Consider the following 19228-nt stretch of genomic DNA (forward strand, 5'->3'; position numbering starts at 1 on the left):
GACATACAAAACATAAAAAAATAACCAGAGATGCAACTGACATACAAAACATAAAACTACAAAGCCCGTATTAAAACAAACCGTACAGGATTCGTGTAATTTAGTCAAGTTCATAGAAACAATAAGTTGGGTAAACCCGCTGTAGGGTTTAGGGTTTAGTGGATAAAGTTTTGAAAACTATATAACGGTTAGGCCTAATCTCTTAAAAAAACTCTGTTCACCTTCAATCTCAGATACTCTCCTTCACCTATTTATGTAGCGATCGATGACTGTTTGTGTATGTTTGCTTGCCAGCAAAATTCGTTGGAAATTTTCAAGAACACCATCCTGCTATTGCCCTCAGGTAATTCTGTTTTCATCTATAAGCACTTTCAAGGATAAGGCTTTTGTGATTCTTTCAAGCTTACGTTGGCAAACAATGATTAAGCTAAATTCTCACTGTTCCGTGGAAAATATCTAATCTTTGTCAAATTTGATCACAAGATCAGTGAACGGAAGTGGAATTATTGTAATGTCCATCCCTACGCTTCTTCCACAAAAAAAATTTAAAGCTCCTACGATGTTTCGGCGGGACTAAAACCCTTGAGTTGGGCAAAGTAATTCACGCTCGTTCGATTGTGTGTAATCAGTGGTCTGGAGATAATATACCCAAGACTAATGCTTTGATTGCTCTTTACTCAGCAGTGGGATATGCACACTGTGTTTTTTGATCAAACAAATAAATGTAACATAGATTCATGGAGTGCTCTAATTTTCAAAATGGGTCTGCTTTTGAAGTTGTTAGATTGTTTAAATCAATGGTTTCAGAGTCGTGCTCGGCTAACAATTATATATCTTCATTGGTGCTTATGTCGTGTATAAAGGTTGGGTACTTTTTGTTAGGGTCATGGATACATGTTGAAATCTGGATCAGTGTTCCATCATTATGTGACTTGTATTGCATGATGTGGGACATGGTAGGGGCTGTGGAGGTTTTAGTTTCTGTCCCTCAAGTGGATAACTGTGCTTATAATCGGATCAAGGTTGGACCTGGAGAGAAAGCTTACTTGGATGAGGCATTATTATCTTAAAGAGAATGTTGGCTGAAGATATGGTGTGGAACAAAGCTGCTCAAGAGTGAAGTTGAGGTTGATGTGTCTGTATGCAATGCAGTGATCAATATGTATGGGAAAGCTGGAGATGTTAGAAATGCTTTAAATGTATTTGGCAGGTCTAAAGTTCCAAACGTGGTTTCATGGACACTAATTATGGCTGCTTTCTCAAAATGAGGGTTCCCTGAAGCGTAGATTACATTGTTTTATAATATGCAAATTGACGGGGTTGTTCCAAACAAATCTACCTTTTCTGTAATACTCAATGCTAGTGCTGAATTATTCTCTGTGAGATTAGGAAATGTATTGCATACACTAGCAGAGAAGACTGGATTCAAGGGTCATAAGAATGTCGAGGATGCCTTGATCATCATGTACTTGAGGACTGGCCACTTTAAAGCTGCTGAAAATGTGTTTTTAGGTATGACTTATCGTGATATTGGAACCTGGAATATAATGATATGTGGGTACTGCCTTCATGGTTTTGGTAGAAGTCGTTGACTTTGTTTAATGAAATGTTGAAATTAGGGGAAGATCCTAATGATGATACTTTTGTTGGTGTTCTCAATGCGTGTGGAGATTTGAGGCTTGTGGAAGAAGGGTTATACTATTTTTATGAGTTAATGAACCAGAAGGGTCTCTAACCTGGTTTAGAGCACTATAGGTGTATCATTAATATTCTAATCAAGGGTGGAAGACTAGAAGAAGCTTTTGATTTCATGGTATCAACACCACTCAAATGGGATGACAAGACTTGGAGTACCTTTCTCAGAGGATGTCATGCTCATGGAGAGTATCTTCTATATGTCCAAGCTGCAAAGTGGATCCCTGATGATGTGCTGGTTAGTGAGTACGGTGTATCCACGGACATCCGTGAACCGATAGAAATGGAGAATGATTGATCAGTAGAACCCTCAAGAATAAAACATATACGGTTAATTCGGTTGTCAAGGGAGATCCATGGTTTGTTGAGGGCCATAAAATCATCAAGTCTTTGTTTGCTAGTATTAAAGCATATGCTTACATACCTGATACTAGTGATGTACTACATGATGAGGTTGATCATATGAGGGGGAGGAGGAGGAGGACCAACTTGAAGGTAAATCCAGAATGAAAAATACGCATTAATTTGATTCCGAAAATAAATGGTTGCCTAAAATGGATAAAATTTGAAAAGTTGGTTGCTATTACAAGCAATTTGCCCAAACATATAATAAGATTTCATAGAGAGACTTGACAAGCAAATACAAACCATATCATTTTTACAACTGGAAATGAAGCATCAATATCACAAAAATTTAAGCTGATGCAGGTCAGGGGGTATCAAAACCAAATCACATGTTCTTAGACAAAAACACCAAACCAATCAAACCCCATTCCTACCCCAAAGAAACCCAAAAATAAAAAAGAACTTTTTTCCACCAAAAAAAAAAAAGAAAGAAAGCCATTGAAAATATATATAAAAACCAACCACAAATTAACTAATATCGTTTACCAAGAACTATACCAATAATCACCGAAACCAATGCTACTCCCACGATGAACTTAACACTTGTGCCAAAAGAATCATGATCAGTTGCTTGATTCTGTACTGTCTTTGATGAGGCTGATGCTTGATTATTCTGTACAGTGCTTGATGATTCCGCATTTTTCTTGCTCTTGCGCTTTGATGGTGTTGTCATTGTTGCTCCAAAGTCCCTTGATTTTATCTCACTTGAGTTATCAGTAACCTGTAATTACAATTTTTACATAAAATCAGACACCTAACACCAACACCAAAAATAAATTATTCATAAACGTATGTATACATGTACAGTGTTTGTTTGTTACCTGTTCTTTAGCTTTAGCATTGGCTGCCTGCAAGTCTTTGATTTGTTTCTCCAAATCTGAAATTGCTGCCTTCTTTGCTTCAACCTCCTTCAAAGCCGCATCTCTTTCCGACCCCTAACAAACCAAAAAATAAGATTCAGAATTCAGCACCAAATGTGGCAAATATAATAGAACGTGTGAGTGGAAAACAGTTTTAGGCTGACCTGTTGGTCAATGGTCTTTTGAGATGCTGCTAGTTTCTCTTCAAGGTTCTTTAAATTGTCGTATAATTTAGCATTCTCTTCGATCTGTGCCTTGAGACTTTCAAGCTCAGCTTTTACAGACGTTTCATTAGATGCATGTTCTTTCACTTGCTCTTCAAGTGTAGTGATATACGTCTGAAGCTCCTTTTTAGCGTTTTGATGTGTTTCATTCAACATGTTGTTCTCTTCCATCAATGATGATATCTGGAATTCGGTAAAAAAAAAAAAGTTAACATATACTTCTCTAATCCCACAAAGATTTAAAAAAAAAGGAGGTAAATTACCTGAGACTGGAGATTCTGCCCTTCAGAAGTGAACTTTTCTTTTAACTCTTCAATTTCTTTTTTGGAGATATGGAGGTGACTGAATGTCTCGTCTTTTTCAGTCAAAGCAGCAGTCAAACTTGTCTGCAGATCGTTCAATTTGGCTTCATAAGCAGCAAGTTCTTGAGTAAGTTTCAGATCTGCAAGCTCAGTGGCTTTAGAATGCTGTTCGGTTAAATCAGCAATAGTCTTGACATGAGAATCAATTGCTTGAGCTGCAGATTCCTTTTCACTGTGTACCCCACTTAGTGAAATTTCAAGCTCGTTGACTTTGTCTTTGAGCTCAATAATGGTTGCAACCAACATGTCGTTCTCATTGGTGGACTTGGTAACATTCTCTTCCGTTTCCAAAATCTTTCTTTTGAGGTCTTCGTTCTCGCTTTTTGTGTTGGCTTCTATCAGTAAAAGCTGATCTAATTCGTCTTTTAGCGATGCAGATCTTTCGTTTGCTTCAACTAACTGTGCTTCGTATGTCTTTAATTGTTCTTCAAAAGTGTTTAATTTCTCAAGTAACGATTTCGCCTCTGTGTCTCTGCTAGTGAAATTTGCAACTGTTTCTCCCAATGATCTTTCTTGCTCCTCAAGTTTTTCCTCAGCTGACTTAAGCTTAGATCCAAGATCAGTTTCGACTGTTTCTAGTTTCTCCTGAGAGACTTTGAGTTCATTTCTCAGTACTTCAACTAGGTTTTCTGCTTCAGCAACCTGCTCTGATAATTTCCTCGAGGTGTCTTCCAGTTGTTTTTTCTCAGTGGTTGCTAAATTCAAAGATTCGGTTAATTCTTGTTCATTTTTAGTGACAGATTCGAGTGCAGCCTCAAGAGCTGTTGCTTTTGTTCGGAAGGCGTCTAGTTCTGCTTCGAGTTCAGATACTTTATTGGAATGGACATTAGAACCTTCTTCTGTTTCCTTACATTTCTTCTCGAGTGTACTAATCTGCTCTTCAAGCTCCTGGATTCTGTACTTTTCTGCTTCTAGCAACAACTCCAATTCACTCGCCTTTTTACCTGAATTTTCGGCTCTTATGTTCAACGTTTGAATTATATCTTCAAGCTCAACGCTACGTTGATGGCTTGTGTTTGCTCTTCCTTCATGATCAGCAGCCTTTTCTAGAACATTCTTAAGCTCAGACTCAAGCTCCGTGTGACGCAAAGATGATTGAGTCAACTCAGATTCTAATTTCTGGATTATATCTTCAAGCTCAATACTACGTTGATGGCTCGTGTTTGCTCTTCCTTCATGATCAGCAGCCTTTTCTACAACATTTTTAAGCTCCGATTCAAGCTCTGTGGTACGTGAAGACGATTGAGTCAACTCAGATTCTAGCTGAGCTACCTTGTCTGTAAAATCTTTTACTTGCTGGTTTAGTTGATGCTTTTCTTCTTCGAGAGTGAACAGTGTTGAGGTAAGCTCGGATATTTTAGCAGAAAACTGTTGGAGTTCTGTTTCGGTTTCTTTCACTTTGAGTTCCAAGACAGCCGACTGTGATTTTGCCTTCTCTGTTTCAGCTTTGGATAAACGAACGAATTCCTCGAGCTCAAGATTCTTCTGTTCCAGTTCTTTACGTTCTGCCAAAGCTTGAGACAAAAGGGTGTCTGTATTGGTGATGTTTTCAGTCGACACCTGTAACTTTGCTTCAACATCAGTACAACGATCCTTGGTTTCTGCTAATTCGGTTTTCAAATCGACCACAACTACATCAAGAGCTTCCTTTTCGGTTGTTAGTTTCGTGAGTTCTTCTCGAATTGAAGCCACCTCATCTTGGACCACTACTTTTGCTTTCTCTTCCTCTTGAAGCTTCAGTTTGAGTTCTTCAAATTCGGATTCTTTTGCTTGAAGAGATTCCTTGGTTGATGAGAGAAGATTATCAAGGGACGAGATATTTTGTTCAAATTCTAAAATTTGTGATTTACAAACTTCCAACTCTTGTTGTGCTGCAGACAGCTCTACGGTTGTGTTCTTGAGTGTTTCTTCCACCTTTTCATGATCAGCGATTTTTGCGTATAAACCTTTGAGCTCTTCTTGGATTAAACCCATTTGATCTTCCATTTCTTTTGCACTCACTTGAGCCAACTGAAGCAATCGTTCAAACTCCATTGCTTTTTTAGTCTCCGATTCAGCATGTGAACCACTCTGTTTATGTAACTCTTCGAATTTTTGTGCATCATCTGCAGAACGACCTAGCTCTTGTTCTAGATCTTGCATTTTCTTTTTTGAGCTTTCAAGCTCAATGTTTAGGGTTTCAAATGATTCCTTTACCTTGACCAGTTCCTTTTGGTTAGCCTCTTGAGCTTGAAGTTCCTCTTGCAGATTAGTAACCTGTGAATGGTATCTCTCTTCAGCTTCTTTGAATTCTTCTTGTAGTTTCTTATGGCTGGCTTCGAGATCTTCATGTTTCTTTTCTTGTTGCTCAAGTTTCTCGTTTGCGACTGAGACTTGGTTTTTGAGATCGGTATTTTCGGACTCTGAATGTTTGAGGGCTGTGGTTAATTTTCCTAATTCGCTCTCAAGTTCACTTACTTTCTCCTGTGCCTCAAGTACTTCTCTGCTTTTTTCAACGATGGATGGTTTTTCATCTTCAACAGGCAATGCTCGAGATGTTGTATGGGATTCAACATCGTTTACTTCTACAGTTTCCTTTTCGACTTTTATAAATTCCCCATCTAAAGGCGCTTCTTCTTCCTTCTTGACCTCCTTATCTGCTGGGATTATGTCCTCCTTAGTTTCCTATATATTCACATAAATCAAATTCAGTATGAGCCATCTGAATTAGGGGTAGGCAATGGGACCAGTATACAACCAACTGTACAACTTACCTCAACAACCTTGGTGACTGGTACCTCCGAGCTTGCTACAGTCTCATCTTCCATCGCAGACTGATTGTAATAATATTAGAATTGTTGTGTAGACCCTGAAAACATGAAATTGTGATATTAGGCAACGAAAAATGAATCAGGATTTTGATCAGAGGCATCTGATAAAATAAAAAAAACTACTAGAACTAAATTATACCCTCCGTTATTTGTATATTTAATTCTACAGTTACACCAGAATTTATGTATGTGATCGTTTATGAATTTAATTCTGCGGGATATATCAGACTTCGGTTATAAATGACATTATTTTGAATATTTTTAAGATAGTTCTCAAAAGTCTAGAATAACTTTCAATAAGAAAAACAAAATAATAATCAGTGTGAACTAAAGTTTGTGCCAACACCTGATCATAATGATAATAACAAGCAAGCAAACATTTCAATAAGTACAACGTCAATTTAGTTGTAGGCTTTAAGCAAAAATAATGGGTAAGCAGATAGTTTAACTTTAAAGTTTAGAAAACAAATATTAAAACATTTATGTGGCATATCAATAAGAGGAAGTTCGAATCGTTACTCGAAAAAAATGAGAACACTCTATTTCTATTGAGGAGAGGAAAAACTTTTTTTCTTTTTTGTGTAAGCTTTTAGGGGGTGTTTGACTTAGCTTTTCATATGCCAAAAGTCCTTTTAGAAAAAGATCAAAGCTAAAAGATGTTTGGCAAATGACTTTTAAAAGCAACTTTTGGATTTTGGATAGAAGGAAAATCAACTTTTTGGAAAAGTGAGAAAAACCTGACTTTTTGTAACTTTTCCAAAAAGAACTTTTGCCTTCTAAAAAGCTAAGTCAAACACATAAGCATGGTTTACTCCTTTTTTTTTTGTTAATAGATATTGATGACCTTAAATGGCGTGCACGTTTTCACTATTTTATTTTCATTCGATCAAATTTAAAATTTTTAATCAATCCAAACATTGTTTAACACAAAAGCGTAAATGGATGGAGGTCAATTCAAGTAATTATCGCGACTTTCTCCACAAGAAGGAACCATCAAAGAATTTAAACACGACATCACAACCACAATTTAAATGACCAGAAAACCCATATAAAGCGACATCTTAAATATAAACAAGAAATGTCGCTGTTAATAATACAATATTAACAAATATAGACAATAAAATAGCTTTTGGTCATATTAAAATATAATAACAATTATTAAAAAGAGGCGATGAATATAAATGCAGATACATAATAAATCAAAAAGACGGAAGATTGTACTTCTTTTAGCTGTAGGACAAAAAGAAAAGGACGAGAAACCATTTTGTTACCCCATAGGCCATATATATATTTTAGAAAAAAGAAAGACAAATATAGTAAACTGTACAAGGAAACATGTGCCAACGTTTATTGGCCCAGAAAATAATTAAAAGACAATATTGGAAAGTTGCAATTGCATAGCTGGACGGGCAAACTGGCAAAATCATCGGCATCAACAAACAAATAGACGGGAGGTCCGGGAGGGAATGATGATATGTCAGCATCGGAAATACCGAGATAGAGACTTTACCGATAAAACTTAATAAAACCAACATAGCTGGAATTCTATCTTCTAATTCTTTATAAAAAAAAAAAGTGAGTGATGCAAAATCCATAGAAAAAAATGGAGAATATAATTTTATCATCAAATTTATAAAAAATTATATTTTAGAAAATATTTAAATCTAAGAACGTCAGTGTAGATTATTTGCTGAGTTTTTATTACAACAAAGCTATAAATAAAAAAAAATGAGTTGATTAATCCACAATAATTTTTTTTGTTATACACAATTTTAAAAAAAATACTTTATACGAATCAGTTCTTATAAAAAAACATAAAAAAAAATCATAGTTTTTTTATTAGTTTATCTATAGGACTCGTCAATTTGTTTTTATAGATTCCATTAAAATAATTGAAATAACTCTGTAATAAGCTTGTAAATTTGCAAATTGTAAGTAATTATAAAAAATACTATATTTGAAAAAACAGCCATATAATTTTTTTTGGATTAAAAAAAAAAAAAAAAAAAAAACCTTATGTTGGGATAATGTAACTGTATTTACACGGTTCCGATTTGCACCAATTTAGGAAATAAAGCATGCTAGAACCGCAAAATCAGCAACATCTAATTTGTGAAAGAAAAAAAAAATGGTACAATGTCCTGTCAGTCAAAATCATCATACGTCATCTTACACAACATTAAACTCTTGTATGTAAATTCTAAATAGTTGTAGTACTACAAATATATGCAATAATTGCTTTCATAGTCTAAATAATTATGTGGCTTTTATTTTAAGCAAAAGCTTGATAAATATCGATTCGATTTTATCTTTATTATAACTTTAAAAATTGTTAATTTGAGAATTTAGATAGGCTTGAACAAAACAAAATCAGTTTCATTGTCTTAAAGGCTGCTTTTTCTTTAAGATATTCATTTCACTTTATGGAATTATAATTTGAAATTAAATCAGGAATAAAACTCTTTTGTCTAAGCTTTTGCAAACTTTTGACCATTTTCTAAGGGCAATTGTTACAAAAGTGTTGTCATACTGATCGATATGATTTATGTTGACCATATCAGGAAAAATTTAATTCCTACCATCTCTTGTATTTCAAGAGAATGTTATAATGATTTTGATCAATTAAATTATTAGTAACGACGGTCGATGGCAGTTTTCGTAATTTTACAAGCACTATCATCCAACCAGAAGAAATCAAAACAGTTTATAGGAAATAGATCAAATCTCCCCAAACTCATGGTACCTCATATATATTGTTTTACTTTAAGAGATCGAGGTCCATATTTATGATGATTTAAATCTATTGCTTGGGTTTTAACTTTTAACTAATTCAAGACTATCATAACAACTGGCTTTTAATATGATCAGAAGCTGATTCAAACTAAGCAAAATGATAAAAGCTTGCTTCAGATAAACAAAACCATATTTAAAGTTCTATGATCAAATCAGGTAGAAAATCAGAGCATATCGATCTTAATATATCTAGAAAATTCTACATGATACGCCAAAGCAACAATACGAAAAAGCTGATCAACAAAAACTCAAGCTGTAAAAAGTACCATAAATCGATGCAAAACTTAAATAGTTAATAGCGCGATGATCAGTTAATAATTCGAAATTCGATCCCGAACTTTCAGATACTTCTAACAAAATTTAAGCTTCCAGATACCAAAACAGAATCTAACCAAATTTTCACATACTTCATCATACCAAAGTGATTCAAAATAAAAGTACTAGAAATTGATTCTAAGTAGTTCATTTATCAGATGCCGAATTCTCATATACTGTGTACAAAATTTGGAGTTCCAGATACAAAATCAGCCATATCTATTCCATATTTCAACATACTTTATACCAAATTTAAAGTAACCAAAAGTTCGATTCACAATAACACTTCTAAAAATCAATCGAAGCAATTCACGTATCGACTAACCTTAGATCTCTGAAACGATTCTTTCACCTTTACTGAAGCTCCTCCTTGAGAGAGAGAGAGAGAGAGAGAGAGAGAGAGAGAGAGAGAGAGAGAGAGACGAAGAGAATCTGGGTCGGTATAAGGGTATTAGTAGTAGCAATAGTTTTTCTTAAGTGGGGGTAAGACACGGTGTGGGGCCGTCTATAGTAATCGCCAGCCAATTAGGACATTGTTAAATACAAGACGGTGTCCTCGCCACCACTTGCCACTGCACATTTGCCACTAGATTGCTTACATAATTACAACACTACCCTATGTCTTAAACTCTTAATTACCAATAATTGCATAAAACAAACTTTTAAAATTTGTAAAAAGTAATCATTTATATGTCTATGTAAATTTCTTCAGCAACTCAACATTCTTTTTTAAATTAATACTCGATATAACGTAAATGATGTGTTGATTTTCATTAATATATGAATGCTTGTCAAGCGCCCATTGTGAGGTTTTTGTTACAGTTTAGGGATGAGAAGGGAACAACTTATCCGTTTTCATAATCAAAGCCGTTGGTTCCTGAATCACACCCATTTTAAGCTATTTTTTTCTCGTTTATATGGAAGTGCTATCCTCAAAAAAAAAATAGTGAATACTACAATGACAATTCTCTATCACCACTTCGTCAAGAACATAGACGTCTAACTCAATATTTGAATGTGACGCGTTCACATGCAATGCATGTACGTGGTAAATAAAACCGACTTGAGAATTTAATCGCGTGTGACGAACGTCTATGAAACGCCACTTCATTGGGTTTTATTATTTATTTTCGTTTTTTATTATTTTTTTAATTAAACATATATATATTCTCGATTTTTAGGTTTTTTATTTTATTTTTCGTTTTTATTTTATTTTATTTTTAGTTATTTTAATTTTTAAAAAAATATTTTAATTATATTTTTTAATGTTTTTACTATATATTTGAAGGTACTAGTGTTTTTGTTTACTTTTTTTTTTATTTTTTTTAAAACTAAATATTGGTTCGAGATTTTAATATTTAACAATTATAAAAGTTTTAAATAATAAAAATATTAGCGGTCAAAATATTTTCTGTTCATACTATTTTTGAATCATATTATTTTTAAATCGTAATATTTTGAATGAAATTATTTTTAATCACAGTATTTTTGATCATATCATTTTTGAATTTCAGAAAAAATAAATTGGTCATTATATATTTTGAATCATTTAATTTTAAATCATGAAATATATAATTAATGATCATAAAATATTTGAATCAAAATATTTTTAGATCATAAGAAACTTAAGACCATGACACGTTGAATCAAAAAAATTTGAATCATCTCATTTTGGAACATATCATGTTCAATATTTAAAAAAAAAAGTTATAATATTTTAAACTAAAGTTTGGTGTCTAAACAATTTTATTTATACAAATTTCTTTTCAAAAGAATTCATAATATATGATATATGATAAACCTTTTAAAAGGATTTTTAATTTGGAAAACAAAAATATACATGTCTTGTTTTTTATAAAAATTTAAAGTCATTTTTGAATCATTTACAGTATATACTTTTTAAAAATTCTTTTATAAACTGATTAAAATAGTAATACGAAGAGCAATATCATTTATTTTGAATTTGGATAAAAAAAATTTCGTTATATTTTATAAAAAAAATATCTCTTAAAATTAAAAAATAAACACCTCAAAAACTTACTTTTAAATTTTTTTTTAGAAAAGAACAAATTACACGAATGGTCCTTAATGTTTTTTTTTCCCTAAAGTAGTCCCTACGAAACTTTTTCCCCTCATATGGTACCTACGGAGCAAACCTTGCACACAAAAGACCCCTGTGACTAACTTTGCTAACAGATTCTATTAAATTTCGTTAAATGACAAAAATACCCTTTGTTTTATGCACACAAATGGTACTCTCTCTCTCTCTCTCTCTCTCTCTCTCTCTCTCTCTCTCTCTCTCTCTCTCAGAACACATATACATACAGTAAAAACAATACTCCTTACAACCAAAATAATTGTTTGCGATCCACCCCACCCTACCAGTTCCCTTTCTCTTCTTCTTTTCTGAATCTATGAAATCAAGATGCTCTAAGCATACCTGCAATTGAGAAAAGGAAATCAAATTGAGCAGATGAAATGAAAAACCCTCACCCCCACTCTCTTCCATTTACAGAAACGAAATCAAGATCAAGCAATCAGAATATCTAGTCTCGAGCAACAAGTAACAAGTAAAAATAAAGAATTTTCTCTAATCTAATATGATCACGACTAGAAAAGGTTCCAATTAATAAAAAAAATCATGAGATTATGATCTTTAACCGGTAGAAACCTAACAAAAACAAGAGTTCAAGTACATAAAATGGAGTTTGAGGAATTATTGAAATGAAAAGAAGATCGGAGAGAAGATGATGGAGATCGAAAGAAGCAGAAGTTGATATGGGAAAATGACGTCAGGGAAGTTGAACCCTAGCCTCAATTCACTTTTGCTCTAATGGATACGCCACCACCATTGATCTTATTTGTTCTCTTCAAGCCACCGTCTGCAGCATCAACCATTCAACAACAAAATCGAATCAAGCCACATTCAGCGGAGACAACAATTTTGTGGTTCAGGACTGCCGCCGGAGAAGATGGATCTGTGGTTCAACATTCGACGCCACTATCTTCACCCACCACTTCAATGATCGCTGGTGGAGCAGGTTCTGAACTCTAGGTTTTGATTTCCACAAAGAAATCAAGAAAGAACAAACACAAATCAATTGTTTTTCAATTTTGATTTTCAGGTTTAGATTTTAACAATCAAGCAAGAACAAACCTCAATATGAGATGGGATAAAAGGGGTAAATGGATGAGATCTATAGGAGAGAGAGAGAGAGAGAGAGAGAGAGAGAGAGAGACTTTTTTTAATTTCTAATTAACAAAATATTAAAAATAAATAAATAAATAAAAACAAAGGGCATTTTCATCTTTTAACATACTCTTAACAGAATCTGTTAACAAAAGTTAGTCATAAAGATCATTTGTGTGCAATGTTTGCTGTGTAGGTACCATCTGAGGGAAAAAAGTTTCGTAATGACTACTTTAGGGAAAAAAAAACAAAACATTAAGGATCATTCATGTAATTTGTTCTTTAGAAAATCACTAATATAATGAGTATAAATGTTCCAAAAAGTTTCATGATTTTTGGAGATTTTTATTTTTATTTTCTATAAAAAAATAAAAAATGTATTTTTTTTCAAATTTTAATGATTGTTCTCATTTTGTAGATAATTAAAATTTAAAAACTATGGGTTTTTTTCAATTTTTTTCAAAGAAAAAAGTTATGACTGAAAAACAAAATTTATAGAAAAAAAAAATGTTGAGCCAATGGGAGGTTGACATGTGGCTGAAGTGGGGGAGCGTCGGGCAAGGGGGTGTGATGGCAGACTTAGAGGGTCGAAATTCTATTTTTTTGGTGTGATGGTAGATTAGAGGGCCATAATTCTATTTTTTTTCCTTTTCCATTTTATCCCCCCTGTAACACCCAAAAAATTTACGCCAAATTTAAACTTTTAATACTAACAAAAGAGTCAAATAGTAATTGTTTTTACAAAACGTTTCCAATTCTTTTGTCATCAGAGTGTCCCAAAATAGATCATGAGGATGAGGAGCGGTACGGTCACGCATTCGCCTTCCCTCGCTGTAACACCCGTAGATCAGGGCTAGTCAATTTAAAGACGATAAGCGTCAAAAATGAGTTTCTGATAGAAGATTATTTAGAATGAATAATCTTAACTAGGTTATAGTATATGTTACAAGGATTCCGTACATATAAAGAACGTCGAAATCCGAATTATAACGAAGAAGTTATGACCTGTCGAAGTTTCGTGACAGAACCGGCACGACGCTGAATGACGTAAAAAGTGAATTTATGTTAGAGCGATATTTAGCCTTAGCGATCTAAACGAAAGTCGTAGATTTCGTTAAACCGAGAGCGTGCATAAAAGGAACGCCCAAATCTTACTTCGTATGAGGAAGTTATGATTTTTCTAAGTTTCAACTTAGCGGTATGCAGCCCGAATACTCGATTTGAGATCGAGCGGTTTTTAGCCGAAACAATCTAAATGAGAATCGAAGATCTCGTTGTTAGTAGCGAAACGATGAAAAGTTAGGCGAGAACGGACGTCAAACGAAGAAGTTATGAATTTATAACGAAGTTTTTCTGTCCCAGCCTTCTAAAAATAAATAATAAAAATAAAAGTCAAAATTAGCCGACGGAGTCTAAATGAAAGTTATAGAGTATGGTCTGACCTTCGCGTGGATATAAAGAACGTCGAAAACGGAGCTCGTATGCGAAAGTTACGCAATTTAGAAGTTCGACGAGTCAATTACGCCCCGCGTAATTTGAGTACGCCCCGCGTACTCAGGCGGATGCAAGTTGCCTGACCGATACTCGAGTGCCACAGATCGACGCATGCAGTGACGTCAAAGTACGCCCCGCGTAACCGAGTACGCCCTGCGTAATTTGAGATTACGCCCCGCGTAATCCCAGACCCTCAGCCTATAAATAGAACTCGAAATCGGCCATTTTCTCTTGTTCAAACTCTTCCCTCTCTCTAAGTTTTGCCTCGATTTGCGTGCCAATCATATCCCGAAGCCCCGGTATCATTCCCGAGCCCCGAAGCAAGATCCGAAGCCACGAGAATCCCGAAGAGCGTTATTCCCGAGCCGAAGCCCTGCCCGCGAGGAGCCGGTTTTTGTGAAGATCTTCCAGATCTACAAAGAGACACTACTTCTGCAAGACGTAGTGCTGTCAGATCATCTTCTGATCAAGTGAGTGTATAGTCACTTTCATCTTACACATAAATATGAAGTATTTTATAAAATACGTGTTATGTGTATATTTATCTATATTGTTGTTTAGATGCATGAGTGCATAGTTACTTTCTTCTAACGCATAATTATTAAGTATTTTCTATGAAATACGTGCTACGTGTATAATATGAGGTTGTTTATATGTGTGGGTGTATAGTCCCTTTCATAAACACGGGTATAATACAAGTATTGTTTGAATGTATTAAGTGTATGTTTGGGAGAGTGTATGGTTACTTTCTTCTAACACATAAATATGAAGTATTTGGTATAAAATACGTGCTATGTGTTTATATATTGTTGTTTATTTGAGATGAGTATGGAATGAATGTTTTATATAGTTTTAAAAGAGATAAACTGTATGTGTATTCTATATCTACAAATATGTTGGGTAGAACATGGGTAGATGAGATAGTTGGTATGTGATAAAGTGATGAGGTATGAAAGATAATTAAGAATGATATTGGTAGACGCACCAATTAAAGAATGTCATAAAGCTAGCAGATGTGCTGGAGAATAATATCGGTAGATGCACCAAGTAGCGAATGTCATAATCCTGGCAGATGCGCTTATAGGATAATGTCGGCAGATGCGCCAAATAGAGATTGTCATAATAATAGCAGATGCGCTTATAGGATAATCTTGGCAGATGCGCTTATGAGATAATGTCGGCAGATGTGCCTAAAAGAGAATGTCATAAACCTGGCAGTCGCGCCTCATAGTGTATGACGTAATCCTGGCAGAGGCGCTTAAAGGATAATGTTGGCAGATACGCCTTATGTTGCAATGGAAGTTTGTGTAAATTCCTTAGGTCAATCCTTAGGAATGAAGGAATGACGAGTAGTTGAATTCCTAGGGTAAAATCCTAAGAAACATAATAGGGATGAGTAATTGAGTTGATTGTTTGATGGTTGAATATAATAATTGTATTATTGTGGGTTGAAAACCCTATATGCTCACCAGGCTCCCAAGCCTGACCCACTCAATTTTCTTTGCATTACAGGTAATGACACAAGAGTATAAGTTGGTGGACTTGACGAGAGATTTTGGATTATAGATCAGTAGTTGAATAACTATTGTAAGGTCTATTTTATATTGTTTATGCTTTTGGTCTGTATCGGAACATGACATCCCGAGGTTTTATTATTTAATGGAAATACATTCTCTTTGAGAAATGTTTTGATAAATGGTTATCATATTTTATTTTGGGAACAAATTCCGCAACCGTTTTCTTTAAACGATCACTCTGATTTATAAAACAAAGCATAAGCAAATCGGTCTTTTCTGGCCGTGAAAATGGGGATGTCACACTTGCTCTCTTGATGTACCTGAAACAATAAACTAAAAACTGTAAGCCCGAGGGCTTAGTGAGCTACCTCCAAAATACCAATACCACACTGGCAAAAGCCATAGCCATAAAGATCAATCAAACAGCATACATACTGGGCCATCGGCCGAACTGGTCCGCCTACTGGGCCTACAGTCTATCTGAATCTATCCCGAGCCTTCGGCATGACTGGTCCGTCGCGTGGGCCTACAGTCTCCCCGGACCGCTCAGAGGGTGTGTTGGCCTTCAACACAAAGCAAGTAACCATGTACGCATACTATCATATACTGGCACATACACATTGCAAACATATCTATCTCAATTACCATAAATCATAGAGTTTCACTTGTAACTAGAGCATTGATCTAATAGGTCACTATCATACCAATCCTTACGGATCATAAATGCATATCATGCTATCTATCCTGATTTCGATCTAACAGATTAGAATCGTATGTAGCATACTATGACAACCGATCTAACCGATCTCTAGCATAACAACCATCCTAAACAGGATGAATTCTAACATGGAAATCACATAACACCCATCCTAAACCAGGATGAATCTAACATGACAATAGCAAAGCAACCATCCTAGACCAGGATGAATCTAACATGACAATAACAAAGCAACCATCCTAGACCAAGATGTGAATCATAAAGGGCCGGCCTTGGTGCCGTAGACCTTATCGATATAGTGAGGATAACTCACCTCGTAAATGTCGATTGAAATGCAAACCCCAACTATCGAATCACTTAACACCGGCTCCACCACCTATAACCATAGCACCATATACTCACAAGTTCTTACTCTTATGAGACACCCCAGAACCCCTTAGTAATTCCTGATCAAGGTCAGAGTCCTCAGTCAAGATCAACAGTCCATGTTGACCTCAACTCGCCGAGTCCATGGAGTACATTCCAACTCACCGAGTCATCAGAGTGGCTCGTCGATTTCCTTCGAATCCCGATCAATCCTTAAGGGCCACCCGTCAAGTTTCCTCCTTGCAACTCGACGGGTACACATGCATGCCTACCCAAGGGAAAAGCCATCTGACTCGCCAAGTTGTTCTTCAACTCGTCGAGTTTTATGGTAATCTTCATCGGACTCGCCGAGTTGTTCATCCAACTCGCCGAGTTCAATGACCATCTTCATGTGACTCGCCGAGTTCACTCTTGCGACTCGTCGAGTCCATCCAGTCCTCTTTCCATACAGACTTGATTTGAGCCATGCAGCGGCTCCAAATCACAGATCCAAGCTTCTAGGGCATACTTACCACGTAAAGTTGCAAACTTTACGTGCATGCATGGTTATAAAGGCTCCAAATGTCTATTTTAAGTTCTTAATGGAGCTTCTAGTCCAAGAGGGACTCCAACCACAACCAATACAACAACTTTATGACTCTAGCATCGAAGGAGGGTCCAGATCTGAAGTTACAACTTCAGATCTAGCCCATAGCTCAACATCCCAACTTGAAAATCCATAAAAGCCCTAGAATCAACCAAAGGGAAGAAAAGGAAGTAAGAATGGTACTTTGATACCTTCAAACGATGCTATCTGAGGCAAAACCCGCTTCCCACTCCATTCTTGCTTCAATTTCCTTTGCACTCTTAGCTTCCTTCCTCCAAGATCCTCTATCCCAAGCTTCAAACCCACACCAAAGCACACACACATGAATTAGGGTTTCAAGGGCTCTTAAAGACTGTAAGGAGGCCCAAAGGAGGATGAGGCTCCTTTAAATAGGGGTGCAAACCCCGAGATTTAGGGTTTCATCTGCCAGCTCCTACTTGCCGAGTCCCAATAGTGGACTCGCCAAGTAGGTCACTAAACGCGTGTTCTCACCCCGCTGCTACTCGACGAGTAGGTCGACCAACTCGTCGAGTAGAGCCTCATCCCTAAATTCTTAATTAATTAACACCTGAGGATCGGGGCGTTACAATTCTCCCCCACTTGAACTAGACTTCGTACTCGAAGTCTGCTGAAGAAAATAATGTCAGGTAATGCTCGCGCATTTCCGCTTCCGGCTCCCACGTCCACTCGGATCCCCTCCGATGTTCCCACTGCACCTTTACTAAAGGTATTTCCTTGTTCCGCAGAATCTTCTTCTTCTTTTCCAAGATAGCTACAGGCCTCTCCACATAGTTCAGGCGCTCATCGACCTGAATGTCATCCAACGATACCAATGCCTCCTGGTCCATGACGCACTTTCGCAATTGAGAAACATGAAATGTGTTGTGGATCCGGCTAAGTTCCTCCGGAAGCTCTAGCCTATAAGCCATCTTGCCAACCCTGGCAACAATCCTGAACGGCCCGATGAATCGGGGACCCAATTTTCCCCTCTTCCTGAAACGGATCACACCCTTCCAGGGTGAGACCTTCAGGAGAACCATGTCACCTACCTGAAATTCCAACTCAAATCAACGTCGATCGGCAAAACTCTTCTGTCGACTCTGAGCGGTCTGCAGTTTCTGTCTAATCTGTTGTATCATCTCGATAGTTTGTAGAACTGCCTCTGTCCGACCCATCACCCAGTGTCCAACCTCGCCCCAACAGACTGGGGTCCTACACTTCCGCCCATACAATAGCTCGAAAGGCGGGGCATCAATACTGGAATGATAGTTGTTATTGTAGGAAAACTCTACAAGCGGTAGGTGGGAATCCCAACTCCCACCGAAATCAATGACACACGCCCTCAACATATCTTCAAGGGTCTGAATGGTCCGCTCACTCTGCCCATCAGTCTGCGGATGGAACGCTGTACTAAAATGCAGCCTCGTGCCTAGTTCCTCATGGAACTTCTGCCAAAAACGGGAAGTGAATCAGACATCCTGATCGGAAACTATGGAAACTGGAACCCCATGGCGAGAGACAATCTCGCGGACGTATAGGTCGGCCAACTTCTCCGCCAACGAACTCTCCCGTATAGCTAGAAAATGGGCACTCTTGGTCAATCGATCCATGATGACCCATATAGCGTCGAAACCCTTTGCCGTCTTCGGCAACCTTGTGAAGAAATCCATCGTAATACGTTCCCATTTCCACATGGGAATCTCCAGGGACTGCAATTTACCATGCGGCCTCTGGTGCTCGGCCTTGACCATTCTGTAGGTCAAGCACCTTTCAACATACCAAGCGATATCTCGCTTCATACCAAGCCACCAATAACTCAAACTCAAATCTCATTACATCTTGGTAGCCCTCGGGTGAATAGAAAAACGGGACTTATGAGCCTCCTCCATCACT

At 36.5% G+C, this 19228-nt stretch overlaps 1 protein-coding gene and 1 long non-coding RNA gene across 2 annotated transcripts; one reads left to right on the top strand and one right to left on the bottom strand.

Annotated features, from left to right (window-relative positions):
- Positions 1-51: 51 nt before the first annotated feature.
- LOC122196852 (uncharacterized) lies at positions 52-2526 on the top strand. The gene is made up of 2 exons (XR_006189079.1): positions 52-343; positions 489-2526. It is a non-coding gene; the product is annotated as an uncharacterized LOC122196852 (long non-coding RNA).
- LOC111884443 (COP1-interactive protein 1) lies at positions 2289-9940 on the bottom strand. The gene is made up of 6 exons (XM_023880767.2): positions 9790-9940; positions 6300-6394; positions 3448-6210; positions 3125-3367; positions 2922-3035; positions 2289-2821 (listed from the first exon to the last, which is right to left on the bottom strand). Exons 2-6 carry the CDS (start codon positions 6351-6353, stop codon positions 2573-2575), a joined length of 3423 nt encoding a protein of 1140 aa, XP_023736535.1. The 5' UTR covers positions 6354-6394; positions 9790-9940; the 3' UTR covers positions 2289-2572.
- Positions 9941-19228: the final 9288 nt, after the last annotated feature.

Source organism: Lactuca sativa, chromosome 3 (assembly GCF_002870075.4).
Source record: "Lactuca sativa cultivar Salinas chromosome 3, Lsat_Salinas_v11, whole genome shotgun sequence".
In the NCBI taxonomy this organism is placed as follows: Eukaryota; Viridiplantae; Streptophyta; class Magnoliopsida; order Asterales; family Asteraceae; genus Lactuca; species Lactuca sativa.